This window comes from Muntiacus reevesi, chromosome 16 (genome assembly GCF_963930625.1).
Source record: "Muntiacus reevesi chromosome 16, mMunRee1.1, whole genome shotgun sequence".
In the NCBI taxonomy this organism is placed as follows: Eukaryota; Metazoa; Chordata; class Mammalia; order Artiodactyla; family Cervidae; genus Muntiacus; species Muntiacus reevesi.
In genome coordinates, this window is record NC_089264.1 from 7130812 (window position 1) to 7149216 (window position 18405).

Consider the following 18405-nt stretch of genomic DNA (forward strand, 5'->3'; position numbering starts at 1 on the left):
GGGGTGGGGGCTCAGGACCGAGGGGATGTAAGCATACTGAGGCTGATTCACGGTGTTGTGCGGTATCGTAAAGCAATTACCCTCCAATCAAAGAGAAATTTTTTAAAAAATTACAGAAAAAAAAATTGCTCTCCTGCTTCCTAAGGTATGGCAACAGAGCTCATTGAGCCTCAGGTTTGAATATCACTATGTAAGCTTCCCTGTTGGAGGGAAATAATATTTTCTATAAAATGTTTATATGTTATATAAAAGCTTATATTCAGTATATTTGAGTTTGCTTTTTAAAGTGACCATGTGTTGGTTTTAAATTGCTATGGTTTGAAGGGGTCAGTTCATTGTACCCCTCTCTTCCAAGCCTGAACTGAGAGCCAAGAGATGGTCAGAATGTCAGCACTGGAAGGGACCCAGGTCTGTGGGACTTGCTGCTCTTTTCCCCTCCGAGAGACAGACACCACCAGACACAGGGTGGGCGCAGATAGAAGCGTCTCCTGGACCCCTTGGCCCTTGCAAGCTCCAATATTGAGGGCCAGGCTGTGCGTGCCTCCTCCTGCAGGCTGCCCCCCACCCCAGAGGCTGCAGAAGAGGCTGAGCTCTGCCCACCCGGCTCCTTGTCCCAAACTCAGACGTCATCTGCCCTCACCCGAGAAAGGTGAGGAGGCGCCTCTGGTGTGTGTACCCCCACATGGAAACATGGAGTGGGAACGAGTGATCCCCCAACAAATGTGACAAATGTTCATCATCTTTATTTTGATGAATAAAATTATTTTTAATTGCATAGCTACGTACTTATATTGTAAACTGGCTAAGGGATTTGATAAGATCAAAGATCACAAGTGAAATAACATTGAAAGGGCTTTCTGAACCCTAAGATTTCTGGATAAACTAGGTTTTAATCAAGAATTTTTTTTTTTAATAGAATTGTTTTCAGTATTTTACCGCCACCTGGTGGACATGATTGTCCTTTATTTTTTAGATGCACTTGGACAGCCAGCAGTTTTTGAATGACCTCAGAAATGATATTGAGAAGAAAATAGGATTTGATGCTATCATGCGGGTTCGTACCAGCACAGGTACTTTTCATTTATACTGGTTTTCTGGTCTCTGATGTATAAGTGCTTCCTCTCGAAACTAACAACAGGCCAACAAAGAAAATGACAGTAAAAAAGGAGAAACAAAATTTTCATTTTCCCTCCTCCTCCTCAGGTTTCAGAGCCACTGACTTCTTTGGCGGCATTTATATGAACAACACCACCGACGTAGAGATGGCAGCCATCGACTGTGACAAAGCCGTGACCGTGGAGTTCAAGCATGATGACAAGCTCAGTGAAGACACCGGGGCCTTGATTCAGGTGACTCAGAGCGGACGCCTGGCTTTTGCTTAGTTTGTTACTGACAGTGATCGCTGGGGAGACTCCCAGGACCATCGGCTATGCCAGTCTCTCCAGAAGGAAGTCCAAAGGTGGAAGGCACTAGATTGGAGGGCTCTGTGGCTTATTCTGCACACTCTGATTCCTGTGCTGTTTCTCGGAAGTAATGATGTATATGGAGTGTTTGCATGAGAGCCCGCAGACTTGAGGTCAGATGACAGGCATCGGCCCCCAGCCCCCGGGTTTGCGGCACCCCTGCCACGCACCGGACACCGTGCTGAGACGGGTCATCATGGCAGAAGCAAGTGTCCACAGGACATGGCTTTGTAGCAAGTAAGATTAACTAGAAGCCACGGAGACTGTGACATAAAACAGGAGAAATCCTAATGGTCAGTTTTCAGACAACAGTATCACCCTCAAAGAAGGGAGAGGTTGACATCAAATTGAGGAAGAACTCTAGTAATTAATATGTATTTTAAAATCACAGAAATGGGGAAATGGTTACTTGTTCACATTATCAAAATGTATATATTTATCATGAGTATAAAACCTGTCACCAGAGCTAGCTGTTTCTTTCTGGGTGAAGTGAGTCTGGAGTAGGACTATGATAATGTGAAAGTATTATTTCTGGACCTGAATCCCTGGCAATAAAATCAAAGTAAGGAAGTGTAGCCTAGCTGTGGAAACGCACACAGGTATTTGCATGTGAACAGCCCCATTAAAACCTAAGCTTAAACCAGCGAAATGCACATCGCTGGCCATCATTCCTCCCTTGTGTTGTTTAGTTTAGCAGTAATAGGAAAGGCCTGTTGGCGGGTTCAGAGGCCTTGGAGCTGTGCACGCTCTTCTGTGCACGTAAGGAAGAGCGGGCTAGCTTGGGTGGACGTGCTCACCAGGAAACGCGCGCCCGCAATGTTGCCTCTGCAGTGCGCCGTGCTCTACACAACCGTTGGCGGTCAGAGACGACTTCGGATTCACAACCTGGCCTTGAACTGCAGCTCCCAGCTGGCGGATCTCTATAAGAGCTGTGAGACAGATGCCCTCGTCAACTTTTTCGCCAAGTCAGGTAACTCTTTGCCAATCCTGGGGTGCTGCAGAGTACCTTGCCTAGTGGTTCAGGCAGCCTTATGGGTTAAACCGAGTTAGTAGCTAACGGGTCTTGGGATTGTGTAGCCTTCTGGTGGGTAAATTCAGAATTTATAAAAGCAGAGGGTGAAGAATAAGAGTCAGCATTTCTAACTTTAGTCAAAAAAGCAGAACACTGAGTCCTTCCCAGGGAGACAGAGTTGAAATTAAGGAAGGTGATCCTAAGACTTAGGATGGTGTGCTGTGCCCTCTGGCACATGGAGATAATGGAAGAATAGGGTCCCTCACATGAGACTGAACTGGATTACCCTTACCGAGATAATTAGGAAATGGTAGGGGCCCGAGGTGTTTTCTGGCTCCTTCTCCCCTCCTTGCCCCAAACCCCAGCTGAAATTCTGCACTGAGCTTTAGAAGAGCAGTCCAGCCCGTAGGAGTTCAAAGCATCCGAGATGGTGAGCTGGTCTTGCTTTTCTCTGAGTAGAGTCCTATTTCTAATATTCTGAGGAAGAATCTGGACCGATTTCCTGCCTTTTGTTATAGGAAGGCTGTTGTTTTCCATTGGCTAAACCATACTTAGTCAAGAGGAGAGCCTTATCCAATGTCTTTAACATTTTAAAATGCTGTTATTCCTAGCTGAGCGGTCTGAAGATAATAGCAATTTGCTCTTTTATTATTTGGAGGGATCCATTTCTGAGCTAAACTTTTTGCGTCCTTTTCATTGTTTTGTGCAAACAGCTTTTAAAGCAGTTCTACACCAACCCTTGAAGGTCATTCGGGAAATTCTGGTTAACCAGACTGCCCACATGTTGGCCTGTTACCGGAAGAACTGTGCTAGTCCGTCTGCAGCCAGCCAGGTAAGTCACCTGCTGTCTTCCGGGACCTGCTCATGCCGCGCTTTGCTGCTGAAGGCCTCTGTCGTCTGGGCACTGAGATGCTGCCCAGTGAACTGTAACCAAGGAGACTGAGGGTGCCACTGGGGGGACCATGGTGTCTTTATGTGTGAAAGTCGCTCAGGTATGTCAGACTCTGCAGCCCCATGGACTGTAGCTCACCGGCTCCTCTGTTCATGGGATTCTCCAGGCAAAAATACCAGAGTGGGCAGCTGTTCCCTTCTCCAGGGGATGCTCCCAACCCAGGGATCGAACCCAGGTCTCCTGCACTGCAGGTGGATTCTTTACCAGCTGAGCCACCAGGGAAGCCCATGGTATTTTTACAGCCAATAGTAAGAAACTTAGTGGCCTTACAACATGCATGAACCTCAGAATGTGTGTGCGTGTTGTGCTGACAGTCACTTTCATTATGTAAAATGAAAGAATGTTATATGTAAGAAACGTCAATATAAATCAGGCTTTCTTTTGCATATAAAGATGAATATTACATTGTGAAATGGGGAAGCTTAAATACTTTTTGGATATATTAACAATCAAAGTTGACACAAGCTAATGGCAGAAATGACTTATCTATATTTTATAAACACAATTTACAAATTCTAAAGTTCTTTGTATTTAATAGTTAATAATAGGGAACTCCCTGGCAGTCCAGTGGTTAGGACTCTGTGCTTTCACTGCAGGGGGCACAGGTTTGATCCCTGGCTGGGGAACTAAGATCCCCATGCTGCACAGCCAAAAAACAAAAAATTAGTAATAGGTATGAAGAGTTTTGAAAAAAGTTGGCTAATAACTTGAAATTTTAGAAGATCTTTTAAATAAATCGGACTCATAAAAACAAAAGAAAAAAAAAGGCAGAACCTCAGACCCACATTTATTTTTGTATCTGTTCTCTTTTTCGTAATCTTTCCCATCATAGCTAGATGCCATTTTTCATAGCTGTATTGAACATCTGAACACAGAATCAAAGAAGATGGCAACAGGCAGGAGACTTTCTGGTTAATTCTTGTTCACAGTGACACTTGAAACTCCACCTAAAGCAACCTTTCAGCAACAACAATAGTAGAGATACATCTGGAGGCCAAATTCATAATCTGGGTAATGCAGGAAATTAAAAGATCGTTATTAGTTTGGACTTTTTACAGAAATTCCTTTGTTGTCCAGAGGGATTAAAGTGGCCATCCATTCTTCATCTCCTGCTGATACCACAGAAGCAACTCTTAGATCTGTGTGAGTCAGCCCTCTTTGTTATTCAGAGGATTTGCCTCTTTAGTAAACTCAGCGTCAGTCCCATTTCGGAGCATCCTACACAGAGCCCCCTGGGAGCTCCGGGTACAGGCCAGCCAGGACCACTGTACCCCCCAGTCTCACTGTTTTGGAGCTCTGGAAACATTGCTCTGTGTCTGGAGTGTCTCACATGTCAGGAGGACTTGCTGAAGAAGAACAGGTACAGTTAGTGAGCTCTAAGAAAGTTTATTTGCTAAAACAACTGGATTCAAGAAAACCTTACATTAAAAACAAATCTGTTGCCTACTTAAGGGAAGAAATAAAACTGGTCGGTTCCTTCTGGTTTAAAGTTATAAGCTTTGCCTTTACTTACTAGATCATCTGTTTGCACAGTTTATTTCTGGAGTGACAGCATTCTGATGCCAGTCTGTTTCTGAAAAAAGTAGATAAAGATTATTCCTGTTTTTTTGGAGAGTTTTCTTTCTCCATTAGCACATTTCAGCTATACCTTTATCCACCAGGGAGTAGGGAAAATGTAGAGATGATAATAGTTAGTAACAATGATATATTAAAATACACCATTATTTAACAGAATGGCTAGACTTGAGGTTCTTCTCAGAGAATGTAACTTCAAATTTGATGGTCTTTCCATAGTTCATTTGCAAGAAATAATTTCCATGGAGAAATCTGTAAAGGAATTCCACTGTTTTATTCAATACTACAGAGTCCAAAGTTTCCTTGATCCAAGCAAGACTGTTAAGGAGCTGTGTACTTGCATTATATGTACTGGACCTCAGGAGATATGCTTTTACTGAATTGCCAGGGCCAGCACAAGATGTTGCAAAAGAGGAGCTTAAGGTGCAAAATTTAAGGAGGCACCCATTCTGCAGGTCATAGGATAGATGCTGAGTTAAGACATATAATTTAAAACAAGATTAAAACAATTTTTTAAGCTTACATAAGCAATGTAACTCCCTTTTTTTTTTTTATTAAATATAACAACTCACTGTCCCAAACTTAAATACATGGCATCATATGAGAGAACACTGACTGCAGGAGGTGAGTTGCATCACCGTAACTGGCAAGTAACAGTTTTTGTTTTTTTTCCATTACCACACCAGTTGCTTCAAAACCCAAAGCACAGAGTTCTCCAAATTCAGGCAAACTGGACTCATATGAATTTGCACTCCCTCCTCACTCACACCTTGTCTTCTCAAGAGTAACTTCACTATTTATGGAGAGGATCAGGGAGGCAAGGAAAGGTTTTAAGTACTGCTCTGTTACCACATTTTCTTCCCTACCTCAGAAACATTGACTATCTGTTTTCTTTCACTCTAACTCATTTTTCTTCATCACAAAATTTCCTTCTTACTTTCATTCTCTGTTCTATTCCTTCTGCCCTCCATAGCCTCCTCTAATCAGACTTTTTAGTCCTGAAAGTGTCATCATGTGCCAGGCCCAACTCTTTGTGGTATTTAGGGCAACAAATTTCTAAACTGTCTTAATATGACCTGATTAATGAGAAACAGCCAGTGAATTGCAAGATAATATTTAAAAACTGTACATACATGCTTCTCTGTGGGGATCTAAGAACATTTTTAATCCATAACAGGTAAATGCCTAACTGGTAATTAGCCCAGAAATAGCCCTGGGGCCACTTGGCTCCAATGACCATGGTTTGTATCCTTGGATCGTAATTTTTTTTTTAACTCCTAATTTTCCTTGGCTGAAAACATATTCCAGTACCAAATGCTGTCAAATAAAAATACTTTATGCTAAATAAGTGAAATAAGTCATAGAAAGATAAATACCATATGGTCTCACTTATATGGGGAATCTAAAAGACAAAAACCAAGTTCAAATACTGAAGAGAGATTGGTGGCTGCAGGGAGGTGTGGAGGGTGGGCAAAATGGGTGAAGGGGCTCAAAAGGTACAAACTTCCAGTTATAAAATAAGCAAGTAATGGAGATACGATGCACAGCATAGCTGCTCTAGTTAATGATACTGTATTGCATGTTTGAAAGTTGCCAAGAATAAATATTAAAAAGTTCTCATCACAGGAAAATTCTGTAACTTTTATGGTGATGATGTTAACTAGAATTGTTTTCATTTCACAATATATACAAGTATCAATTATTATATTATATACCTGAAACAATATAATGCTAAACATTATTTCTCATTAAAAAAAAGTTTATGCTAGAGAAGAAATTCTAAGAGCATTTCCTCACATGAGGAAACATGCATTTATCTCACTGTCTTTGGTTTTTTTGAAAGGAGATAAAAGTTGAGAGGAAAAACAAACTGCAAAGTAGAATTGTTCTAATATATATTTCCCTTAATCAGTTAGAAAGTTCTGTCCTACATATTTCTTACTTAGAAGATCATGAGAAGTGATAATAAAGGGATTTGAGGAATAAATCCTATTAATAACAGAGCTGTAAGGGAAATTTTCTTTTCAGCATGTGTTAAGTGTATATTTTTTTTATCATTAAAATAGAAAGCTAAAAAGAAATCATGAATTTATAGACCAGATATTTATATTTGCAGATTACCTATCTCCTGTATATGCTTTTCTTTTGGATGTTTTGTTGTTCATTGACCTACTGTTAAATAGAAGAAGTGACACTCAGTCTCTCTTGATTCTTAGCCATATTTGTAAAACTGTGTTGGTAAGGTTAAACAGACAGGCAAATAATTTGTAATTTTTTTACTCATGTTTTTAGAATTGCTTCATTGTGTTACTATTTGGAGGATCATATTATGGTATGTACTTGGAGGCAGTTAGAATGAAGTCAGAATGAGGTCACATGAGCCAAAGAGAGGATGGAGGGGAAGCAGGTACAGGTGGATTTTAAAGGTTATAAAGGTGGATTGTAAAGGAATGGAGAGAATTTGTGTTCTAATTGAAGGTAAACAAAAAATGAAATTAGGGTTCATCTAGTAGCTCTAGTATCTAAAACGGGAAACATAAGAGGAAAAACATGTTTGTGGAATTGTAGGAGTTTGATTTTTTCCTATTATCATTTAGTGACATACCTAATAAAGTCCCAAAACATTTCCTGTTTTAATTTCTATATATATTGAACAGTATTATACTTTGAATTTTCCTTATTATGGTTTATCTGTCTATATGCATATCACCCCCAGTGCACATTAGACATCTTGCACGTGGACTATGCTCATCCCTCTGCACAGGCCTTGATGCTTGGGTAGAACCTGTGACACAGCCCTCCTCCAGCGTCTGAGTCTGTGGCTGTGTGAGTGTAAGCGGCAGGGGAAGCACAGAGGAAGAGAGATCTCAGGGGCAGCTGGAAATGCTGATCTTGAACTCAAGAGCTTAGAAAGAAGCTGGTAACACAGATTAGGAAATAATTTATACATTTCATTTAATAAACATGCATATGACACTGTGTGATGGGCATTACTATAAGTGCTCCACAAATTAGAAATAATTTACTCCTAACCACCTCGGGATCATGAAGTAGAGGTGCTATTATTTTAGAAGAGAAAATGGAGGAAAAGAGAGGGTACGGAATTTTCGCGAGGCGTACAGCTGCTAAGACGCATAGCCGGGACCACATGCCCCGCGGAGAGCTGCTCTGCTTCCCTGCTCTGGGGGATGTATGTGGGCTACCATTTCGTCCTCTCTGCAACCTCAGAAAGCAGATGTTTCTCTTGTACAGGTAAAGTGCAGTGGGTCTTGATTGTCAGTAAAGAGCAAGCATCTGAACCTGGTCTCTCTCTTCCAGCTGATCTTACCGGATTCCATGAAAGTCCTGCCGGTGTACATGAACAGCCTGTTGAAGAACTGCGTGCTGCTCGGCAGACCCGAGATCTCCACCGACGAGCGGGCCTACCAGAGGCAGCTGGTCATGACCATGGGCGTGGCTGACTCGCAGCTCTTCTTCTACCCACAGCTTCTGCCCATAGTAAGTAGGAAGCGTGTTATGGTCCTAGAGACGTCCGGGAGAGAGTTCTAGTTTGTTCTTAACCAGAAACTTCGGTGTCACCTGCCGCGCAGGCCTGAGACGGCCTCGGGGCGGGGCGCTCCAGCTCCAGCTGGGTGACCGAGTCTCTGCCCTCATTCCCAGGGTTAGGATTCTTTGACGGATTAGGCACTGAATGGTCAGGAAGCCCAGCCTCGGTTGGAGAAATCTACTTTATGGCATGAAAGGCAACTGCTGTATCTGTATGGACTTTTATAAACACATATGTGTTTGTTTTTAGACAGTGTATTAATTATCTGATAGTCACCACATTGAATTAGAATGGCTCTGATGAGCCTTGTGCAGATGCCCTCAGAGTTTACCTGGTGATGCATTCTGCTTCTTTACTGAAGACAGCCCTGACGTGCTCTCTGCCTCGGCTCCTTCCCCCCGGGACCTAGCAAGCAGGTTATAACTGCGGGATCAGAGAGAGGGCAGCCGAGGGCTGGTTTCTGACTCCTGGATTAAAGCTCACGCCCAGGCTCTCAGTAGTAGTGCGGTTAGGAAGAGTTAACGTACGTTCAAATAGTTGATGTTCTGATAAAACTGGACTCTGCCAGAGAAGCTAGGACCCTCGGGGACACGGACATGACGGTCTTACTAAGATCGCCTTGCCGAGGTCCCCTTGGTCAACATGTTAATAAAACCAGTGGGCTGCTCGCAGTCCTCTGCTGTGAGCACGGCATCTGACAGCTTCTGCCTCTAGAGCGTCCTCTTCCCCGGGTTTCTCTGCTTCCCCGGCCTCTCCCGCTGCCGCCTTTGCTGGTTTACCGTTTTCCCCGTGCGGGCCCCCGGGTCTCAGGCCCAGGACGCTTCTCCTGTCTGTGCACACAGTCCTGCGGGGGTCTGACCTGCGTCAGGCCGGCAGCCACCGTCTGCGCCGACGCTCGAGTTCCCCTCTGTAGGCGGCACCGTCCTGAGCTCCGCGGCGCTGGCGCTGGCGCCCCTGGAGCCCATCTCCGTGGGCTGTGCCGGGCACTGTCCCTGAGCGCGCTGGGCCTCCTGTCCTGCAGTCTTCCTCTCTCTTTCCGGTTCCTCAGGACCCAAGGCCCACGCTCACCCTTTGGCTCTCTCCTTCCTCACCCACCACATCGCAGCCTTCAGCAGTGCCAGCTCTTCCTTCCAAGAACGCCCAGAGTTCCACGCCCACTGCCACCACCCCGCCTCCAGCAGAGTCGCCTCTCCTAACGAGCCTGCTTGCTGGCACCTGTGGCCCTGCAGTCACTTTTTGGCACGGAAGTTAGAACTAACTCCTCGCGGAGCCCTGAACGGCCGAGAAAGCCCTGAGCCCCAGGCCCTCTGCCCCTGAGGCCCCCCATCTGGAATGCGCACGGCCCGGCTCAGACGTTACCTTCTTAGCAAACCTCCTGGACTCCCCTGTGTACAACTGTACCACCAGAGGGCTCTATCCCACTGCCCTGCTTCACAGCACTTAGCACCGTCTAAGTTTCTATACACTTAGATTTATCTGCTGTCTTTTCTTTCCTCCAAAAAATGGCTGTATAGCTATACAAGGCGGGGATAGCTGTCAAATGAGGAGGATGCCTGGCGCAGGGCAAGGACGCATTGAATGTGAACTGCGAGGGAGGAGGGGGAGGGGGTGAGAGAAGGGGGAGCAGGAGGGGCTCTGACTCTGGCCTCTGCCTTGCAGCACACCCTGGATGTCAAGAGCACAACATTACCTGCTGCTATTCGCTGCTCTGAGACCCGTCTTTCAGAAGAAGGGATATTCCTTTTGGCGAATGGTCTAAACATGTTCTTATGGTTGGGAGTAAGTAGCCCACCAGAACTGATTCAAGGAATCTTTAACGTGCCATCTCTTGCACATGTCAACACAGATATGGTAGGTATATTTTTTCCCTTTGTTTTGCAGTAATAAATTCTTAAATGCTTTTTTGTTCATGTGCAACCATGTATTATAGAGAAAACAATAAGGTCTGTAGTTCTATATAAGAGAACTTCATGTTTTAATGAATAACAATTAACTAGCATAAAGTTGTTTGTATAAAGTATTATCCAACAGCCAAATTATATGATTTTAACAGAGACTGCCAACACTACCAGACCATTTCCTATTTGTTAATCACTGTGCTCCAAATACTTTAAATACGCTGTTTCATTTAATTCTTGTAACAAATCGGTGAGACAGATACTGCTGCTGCTGCTAAGTCGCTTCAGTCCTGTCCAGCTCTGTGCGACCCCAGAGACGGCAGCCCACCAGGCTCCCCTGTCCCTGGGATTCTCCAGGCAAGAACACTGGAGTGGGTTGCTATTTCCATTTTCTAGACAGCTCCAGTGAGGCGTAGAGACAGGTTCTTTCAGTAGTAAGTGGCAAAGGTGTTTGGTCTCAGGCTCTGGGCTCATCCCTGGTGCTGAACTGCATATTCACAAGGATGCAGAATCTATCATACACGTTCAGTTACTGATATGACCACCCCACAAAAACAAATTATGCGCCCTTCTGTTTCATTTATTTCAAAAGAGATTTTAGATTTGATATGGAACGAACACATTTGATGTTCTTAAACTATAATTGCTGCCTTTCCTAGTATACTTTGAGAATCACACTGACTGCATACCTTATTTGCAGACCATTGTGTGAGCGCCATTGCTGTGATGGTTGTCTTCCTCTGCTTGACTGGATTCCTTATGAATTCAGATGCAGAATGCAGCAGAGAATTTGTTCCCTGAGCCCTCACTCACGTTTTGGCAGAAGGCTTAAGGCTTTAATTTCTGGTATGAAGGTAGACACATAGCATCTGGAGGAGGAGTTTAGATTAAAATTTCAGGTTAAACAGATACGTGATCAGTTTAGAGAGCTGCATGTCTATTATGAATGTAAAAATATATTTTTAAAGAAGTTAAAGGTATCCATTAAGAGGTTAGTTTTAAGATGATTTAGAAATAGTAATATGTTTGCATGTGGTTGAAATTAAGAATGATTAGAAAGGCAATTTCTTAAAAATTAAAATTCAATGGGCAAAAAACTATGAGTGTGAAGAATGTTTACATAAAATTTAAGGAAGCTTCTTATTTCATATATGAAATATAAGTTTCACATATTAAATTTAAATTTCACATATAAAATAACTGTCAATGCATATTTGTTGAACATACATATGAAGTAGCCAAAGTCTGTCCACCACAAAGCAACAGATTGCTAGTTTTATGCTTATGTCACCATATTTCTTCTCAACCTTCTTCAAAAAGTAAGACAAAAAAACAAATATTGCTCTTTTTTTAGAGGCAGTTGGCACTTTGAGACATATACATAAAGTATACTTACTTTATGTTTTTTTTTTTTTAATGAAAATTAAAAAATAATCTTAAATGTCAAGAGAATACATAAGGTTATGGAATGTGAATATAAATAATGAATTTCTTGCCTTTTTTTTTTTTTAACAACTCCTGTGAAAAATACTGGCTATTATCTTTTCCTGAGATGTGTGACTTTTTGGTAAAATGTTCCAGTTCACTTTTCCAGTGGCTAACTCACAGATGTTGTCTTAGCTCTTGGTATCTCCTTGCTTAGAAGTACACCTTAACATTAGCTGTCTTAATGAGAGAAACCTAAGTCCAGACCTCTCATGGCCCCCAGGGGCCACATGCAGTGGGTGCTCTCTTATATACCATCACCCAGATTTCAGGGAAATTTAAAAGGCCACATTCCCTCTGAGAAGTTAGCATTTGGTGGTTTGTTGAATGTTGGGACAGTGGTATTTGGATGGCATTTTCCACGTGGGGTAATGCCTCCGGGTCCTGCCGCTGACCCACTAAAGGAGTGAACTACATCATTCTCTCATAACACAGCCTTGAAATATCTATCTTGCAAAGGAATTAAAATCATGGTGAGTTGACATTCTTTGCAAAAATCATATACTGTTTGTGTCAAATTATGCTGAATCATTTTTAATGCATTTTTATTTCACATGTTTTGTTTTTAGGTAAATGAACTAAGCCAACAGCTTGGGAGGATGTTTTTTAACTTTAACATTCTAATAATCTCATTCTGCTTCTATCTAAATGTTGTACTGAAACTTAAATTTTATTTTCCTTAAATTTAGACATTATTGCCTGAGGTGGGAAATCCATACTCACAAACACTCAGAATGATAATGGGTATTATCCAACAAAAGCGGCCATATTCAATGAAGGTAAGAATGAGATTTTCTTCTTTCTTCAAGTGTTCTGATTTCCTTACAGACTTTAAAATGCATGGCCTATATTTTTATAACATGACTTCTGATAGAAAAGTCACAATCTCTGAGTATACCTACCTACCTACCTGTCAACTACGCACATACCAAAATAACTATCACCATGCATTAACTAAGGGTTATCTTACTAAGTATTAACTTAGAAACAACTGATATTAAGTCTTTGAAATGACTTTTCCTTCAATGCTTAAAATTATAGAAGTATAAAATAATTTGTTACATTTGACTTTTACAGCTTTTGATTTATTATTTCTGAAAAATTATGTTATCTTAGTCTTTCCAAGCTTTTTTTGAGTGTGAGTAAAAGAATTTAAAATGTCTGTTAAGTCAGGAAAACTATGCCTTGTTGCTAAGTGCCAGGTACTCACCCCTGTCTTTCTTTTCAAGCTCAACAGTAGAGTTGCCTGGAATGTACAGATGACGGTGGTCTATTACTGTACTACTTCCTGCCGAGGTGCAGAACTCTCAGCTACAGGCAGGCCTCTACAAGAACCAGGGTATTGTGGGGCTATTGTTCCCCTGAAACATAAATATTATGTCAGTTTATATCAATGTTCTTTACCATGATAGGCATGCATGCAAACGTCAACTTTGTTAGTAGAAGTTAGGAAAGTTGAATAAAGAGATTTATAATCTCTAGGACATCTGGGTAAACAAAACCTTTCCAGAACTGTTTTTACATCACTGCTTGGGTTCAGTTTTAGGGCAGGACCTAGAGATGGCAGAGAAGGCTCAAACTAAACATGTTTTTCACACAACACTCTGAACACCCCGGAGACATGTGATGAGATCCTAGGGCCTTCCGACACGCAGACTGACCGCCACTAGTGTTCAGAACGCACAGCAAGGGTGATCCACCTGTGTCCTAGAGGCTGCGTCTCCACAACTGGCCCCACATTGCAGAGAAGGAGCCAGAGCAAACGTGGCGGTCACCCCTGCGCTCAGCAACCCCTTCTTCCAGGAAAAAAGAAAACCCTCTCCTCGCCTCTGCTTTCTCTCACCTGCTCCATGACCTGCTTATCAAGGTCATGTCAGCTTTGGTTATTAAAGTATCTGCGGTAGACTCCAAATATGATATGTAAATAAAATATAAGAAATTATATAATATTAATACTAATTTTAGCTTGAATGATTTTTTTTTTATGTGCTACTTGCAAATGTAACTCTGTTTGAAAAATCCTTGACATTTTCAGGGTTTCAAAGAATTTGAAAATCTAAAATCCAGAAATGTGAGAGCTGAAGGAGTCCAGGAGATGCCTGGTCCCCCACAGCCTCTCAGCTGCCCCTGCTGCTTAGCAGACGCGAGGAGGAGTGCACTCTAGGTCAGGGCGCACAGCTAGGTCACGACAGACACAGGCCTGTCCTGGCTGTTCAGTCCAGTGCACTTGGTTTTACATCTTTTTCTCCAGCCTTTGAAAATGGATCACACAAAGGAAATGAAAACGCATTTAAAGAGTCTTTGTATCTTTGAAAGAGTCTAGACTGACTAGGAGGAGAAAAGGGACAGGGATAGCAAAATCAAACCAGAAGGCATTGCTACCTTCTCGATTATGCTAGTTAGTTTTTCAGAGAATCAGCCCTCTTAGACCTCACTGTTGGCAGTCTTACATTTGCGGGAGAACAAAAAAAAAAAAAAAAAGATTTCTATCACAGTGTATTCCCAGATTACCTAAATCAAATGCTTTACTGAAATTCTAGTCCTGCCCTGCTCATGGTTCTCCAGGCTCCAAAGTATCTCTTCTTCCTCTTGTGTTTCCTAGAATACTCCCTCCCCACTGGCTCCTTTCCAGTTTACAAGCTGTTTTCACATCTTCCTTCTTTGAAGCTGCTGCTTCTCCAAGACGCTGCTTGCTTCCCCTGTTTATCCCACAAGTTTGTACTGAACACTAGAAACGTAGCAGGCATTACACTACCATGCCTCCTGAAATGTTAATAACTGCTTGTACTTTTCTTCTTCCCATCTCCAGTTTTCTCTGAACTGCCAACCTGCTAAAGACATTTTATTCTCCACCCCTTTGCAGGACTGAGTACTACTGCTTTCCTCCGTTTTTCTCTTCTGTCCACTTTTAAGACATCATACTCTTCTGATTCTTTCTCACTGACCTTTTTCATTTGGCTTCTCTTCATTCATCTCCCCCTTAGGATGAGTTGCGTTCTCCTGAGTTATACCCATGGCGCTCTCCCCTCCTTCAGCATACTCCTGATCACTGCCGTCATTTATCTGTGCCCTGTGAAACAGGCAATGTGAGAAATGAAAATGCATTTTGAAGTACAGTAATTCTGTAAGCACCGGTAACATGGCCCAGAGAATATCCCATGTAGACCAGTTGGGTTGACCGGTCCTTCCACAGAGAGGGCACACAGGAACCTGGGGTGCAGACCAGCAGTGACCGTTTTACAGTCCTCTCCCCTCCCCACCCCTGCTACACCCCAGAGCTGCGTCCCTCCCTATGGAATCAGAGGGAATAACACACAGATTCCCAGTCCCTCCCAATATACTTTCTCCTCTGACGTGTGTGGTGTACCCATGAGACTACCAGTGCATCAAGACACCCTATCCACCACTTCTCTAAATGCAGTTCCCTGAGACTTTCCACCAAGTCCTGGATGATCTAGCTTTGTAGAGACTCAAATGCGAGAGCAGGATATTAATTCCTTTACTTTAAAAATGAGTTCCTTCCAAGGTTGAAATTCATTCCCTCTTCTATTTCCTACTTCAGATTATGGCCAGATGCACACATCAGAGGAGGTTTTACAGTGACCACTACATTTAAACCAAAAAATAAATACATGAATGGCAGTACCCCCCAGATGAGCAATATGAACTTCCATTAATTTCCATAGAACAATTAAATTCTAAGGAAATTAGGGCCTCAAATCCTTCCCTCCATGGTGTTTTTATTCTGCCCAGTCTCAGCCTGAGCTGTCTGAGGCCAGACCCACATTGGTGTTCCCATAGCAGACAATGGTAGAGTCCTAGTGGCACCTGGGAAAAGGTGGAGAAGACAATTTACTTGTGTAAATTTCTCTTTTTGAGAAAACTACTTTGGTTTCAGACTCACCAGGATGCATGCTTTAAACTCCGTGGCCATGTTCCCATGAGAGGGGCTAGTTTCTTTCCCCCCATCAGATGGGATATGACTACACACTGCTGTTCCAGTGTCAGCTCCCAGGGCCTGGCACGGACCAGCCAAGACGTCACGTGTGTCCGTATCCACATGGGACTCGCCAGCTCAAAACGGTAGCTGCACCCAGCCGATATGGAACGTGCCTTCTTCGCCGTAGCCAGTGTGAAGCTGGTAGCAGCAGGCACTTTGGGTGGTTTCACCAGGCAGAAGGAAGTGAGAGAAGATGCCCTGGTTCTTCTTAATTATACAGGTGGTAGATGGAGACAATGTTTTGCACATCTGTCTCCATTAACCACACACACAGCTCAATAGATATCAAATTCTGACCATTTTGATCGTCTGCTTTAACTTCTTAAAACAGAAGTGAGTAAGTGGGTCAACAGAAGAGCTGAGAGTGTTCATGACAAACTACCTTTTTCTGGGCTTCCTCCCCACAGGTCTCTCCCTCTACAGCAGCACTGTCCGATAATGCAAGCTGCACATTAATCCTATGCTTTGTAGCAGCCACAATTAAAATGAAAAACAACAATTTTGATAAGGTCTTATTAACTTATTCAAAATATTACCATTTCCACATGTAATCAGTGTAAAATTATTTTGAATATCTTTAAGATTAATTTCAGTTTAAGAACATTATCTTTTTCATCTGTCTCCTTTGCAGCTACACTGCCTCATTCAGGTCTTGACTGTCTCCCGCCTTAGATGCTTCCAGCTGCTTCTTATCTCGTTTCCCTCATCCCCTTAATGAACTCTATGCACCTTCATCACCTTCACTGAATCACCTTTCCTACAAAAACCCAAACTCGTTACCTCCCACTGACTTCTAGAAGTGTGTGCTCATTTACCTGCCATCCAGGACTGTGTATTTGGCAGGCGGTTCCCCAGTAGGTTGCTCCCTAACACCACACTCCCACATCCTTTAGGAAATCCTACCCTGTCCTCTAAAGTTCAGCGAGTCACTGCCGTTGTGAAGCCATTTCCATGGCATTCTGCTTGTGTTTCGTTGTTGCCACTCACATGTCTTGATTTCTGTGGCTTTGCGCTCAAGGCCTCTCTCCACTCTGGGTAACAGGCACTTTCCTATCCTCCTCCAAGGCCTCATAGACAACAGACATGTAATTCTGGTGGAACCAAAGCATACAAAATTGAGCCACATTTGGAAAATGTTTATAACCAGCTGCCTTGTTTTCTTCCTAGCTGACGATAGTAAAGCAGCGAGAACAGCCAGAAATGGTTTTCCGACAGTTCCTGGTAGAAGACAAAGGACTTTATGGAGGATCATCCTACGTGGATTTCCTTTGTTGTGTTCACAAGGAGATCTGTCAGCTGCTTAATTAATGGAAACTGCTCTATTGTTAATACTGCATTTCTAAGGAGACACTCTCCTTTTTGGTGCCTAATTCTCCGGATAGTAACAGTCTAGTTTTTTTTGATTTCTTGCTCATTTTCAGAATAGCTTTCCAAGACGGCATTTTAGAACTTCAGCTTTGGTGCTCAGGTATAAAGCCAATTGAGGTACAATTGTACCTTAAAGGGAACAGTCTATTTCTGATTGCACAATTTTTAAAAAAAATTATGCAGTTTGCATTTCATGAAAGGCATAGTTTACAGAACTGTAAGCATTCTCAATTTTCTTTCTTTGTGCTAGACATATAAATTATTTTTCAAAATGTATAGATTTGGGGTAAAAAGTTGTCTCAGTTCCTCTCCCATTTACAGTAAGGGATTAAAAAAAACTTAATTTTTACATTATACTTAATTTTTTAAAAACAGTATAACCCCAGTGAACATTTTTCAACTTAAGGTTTGTTTGCATAGTAGACTTTTAAATAACCTTGGAATCTATTTTGTGGAACAATTTGTGTTCTACGTTTTTTTCATAATTACATGTTGTGTATGTTAAGACTATTTTCCAGTTGTTTTGTCTGTAAAACTGTCTTTATCAATATTCTTCATGGTTCCCTGTACAATTTTGATGGTTTCTACCTGTATATAAAGGATCTTAACCAGTATCAATAAATTACTTCATATGCTCTTACCTACCAGGTAGAATTCATTATTGAGGTATTTTGAGGTTTTAAAAGAAATAAGAGTGGTAGTTAAAGTGTCTTGGAAAAAGTTGGATGGATGGATCACTAAAAAACTAAGTTTTGGGGGTGAGTTGGGAAGAATTAGGTAAATAAATAAAGCAATGTGAGACAGTGTACTCAAGAAAGGCAATTTAAAAGTTCTCCAGTGTGTCTTGGTGAGCAAAATAAATAAAACAGGACCATTATTAATGAATATACATAAACCTAGGAGAGTAGCTTTGAGTGGTGTGACACAGGTATCCTTCTCTCTCCTGTTCAATTCTGATGTCAGCGACGTGAGTAATTAATAAGAGCTAAATTAAAAGACGCTTACTCCTTGGAAGGAAAGTATGACCAACCTACATAGCATATTAAAAAGCAGAGACATTACTTTGCCAATAAAGGTCTGTCTGATCAAAGCTATGGTTTTTCCA

General features: G+C 42.2%; 1 protein-coding gene across 2 annotated transcripts in view; it reads left to right on the forward strand.

Annotated features, from left to right (window-relative positions):
- The window catches only part of SEC24D (SEC24 homolog D, COPII coat complex component), a 115157-nt gene extending 97217 nt beyond the window's left edge, over positions 1–17940 (forward strand). For both annotated transcript variants that reach the window (XM_065907217.1, XM_065907218.1), the window contains exons 16-23: positions 974–1070; positions 1204–1349; positions 2295–2433; positions 3189–3307; positions 8321–8500; positions 10209–10400; positions 12622–12711; positions 17100–17940. In XM_065907217.1, the coding sequence (XP_065763289.1) occupies positions 974–1070; positions 1204–1349; positions 2295–2433; positions 3189–3307; positions 8321–8500; positions 10209–10400; positions 12622–12711; positions 17100–17240 (1104 nt within the window). In that variant the 3' untranslated portion in view covers positions 17241–17940. The remainder of the gene's footprint in view (positions 1–973; positions 1071–1203; positions 1350–2294; positions 2434–3188; positions 3308–8320; positions 8501–10208; positions 10401–12621; positions 12712–17099) is intronic.
- The last annotated feature ends 465 nt before the right edge of the window (positions 17941–18405 follow it).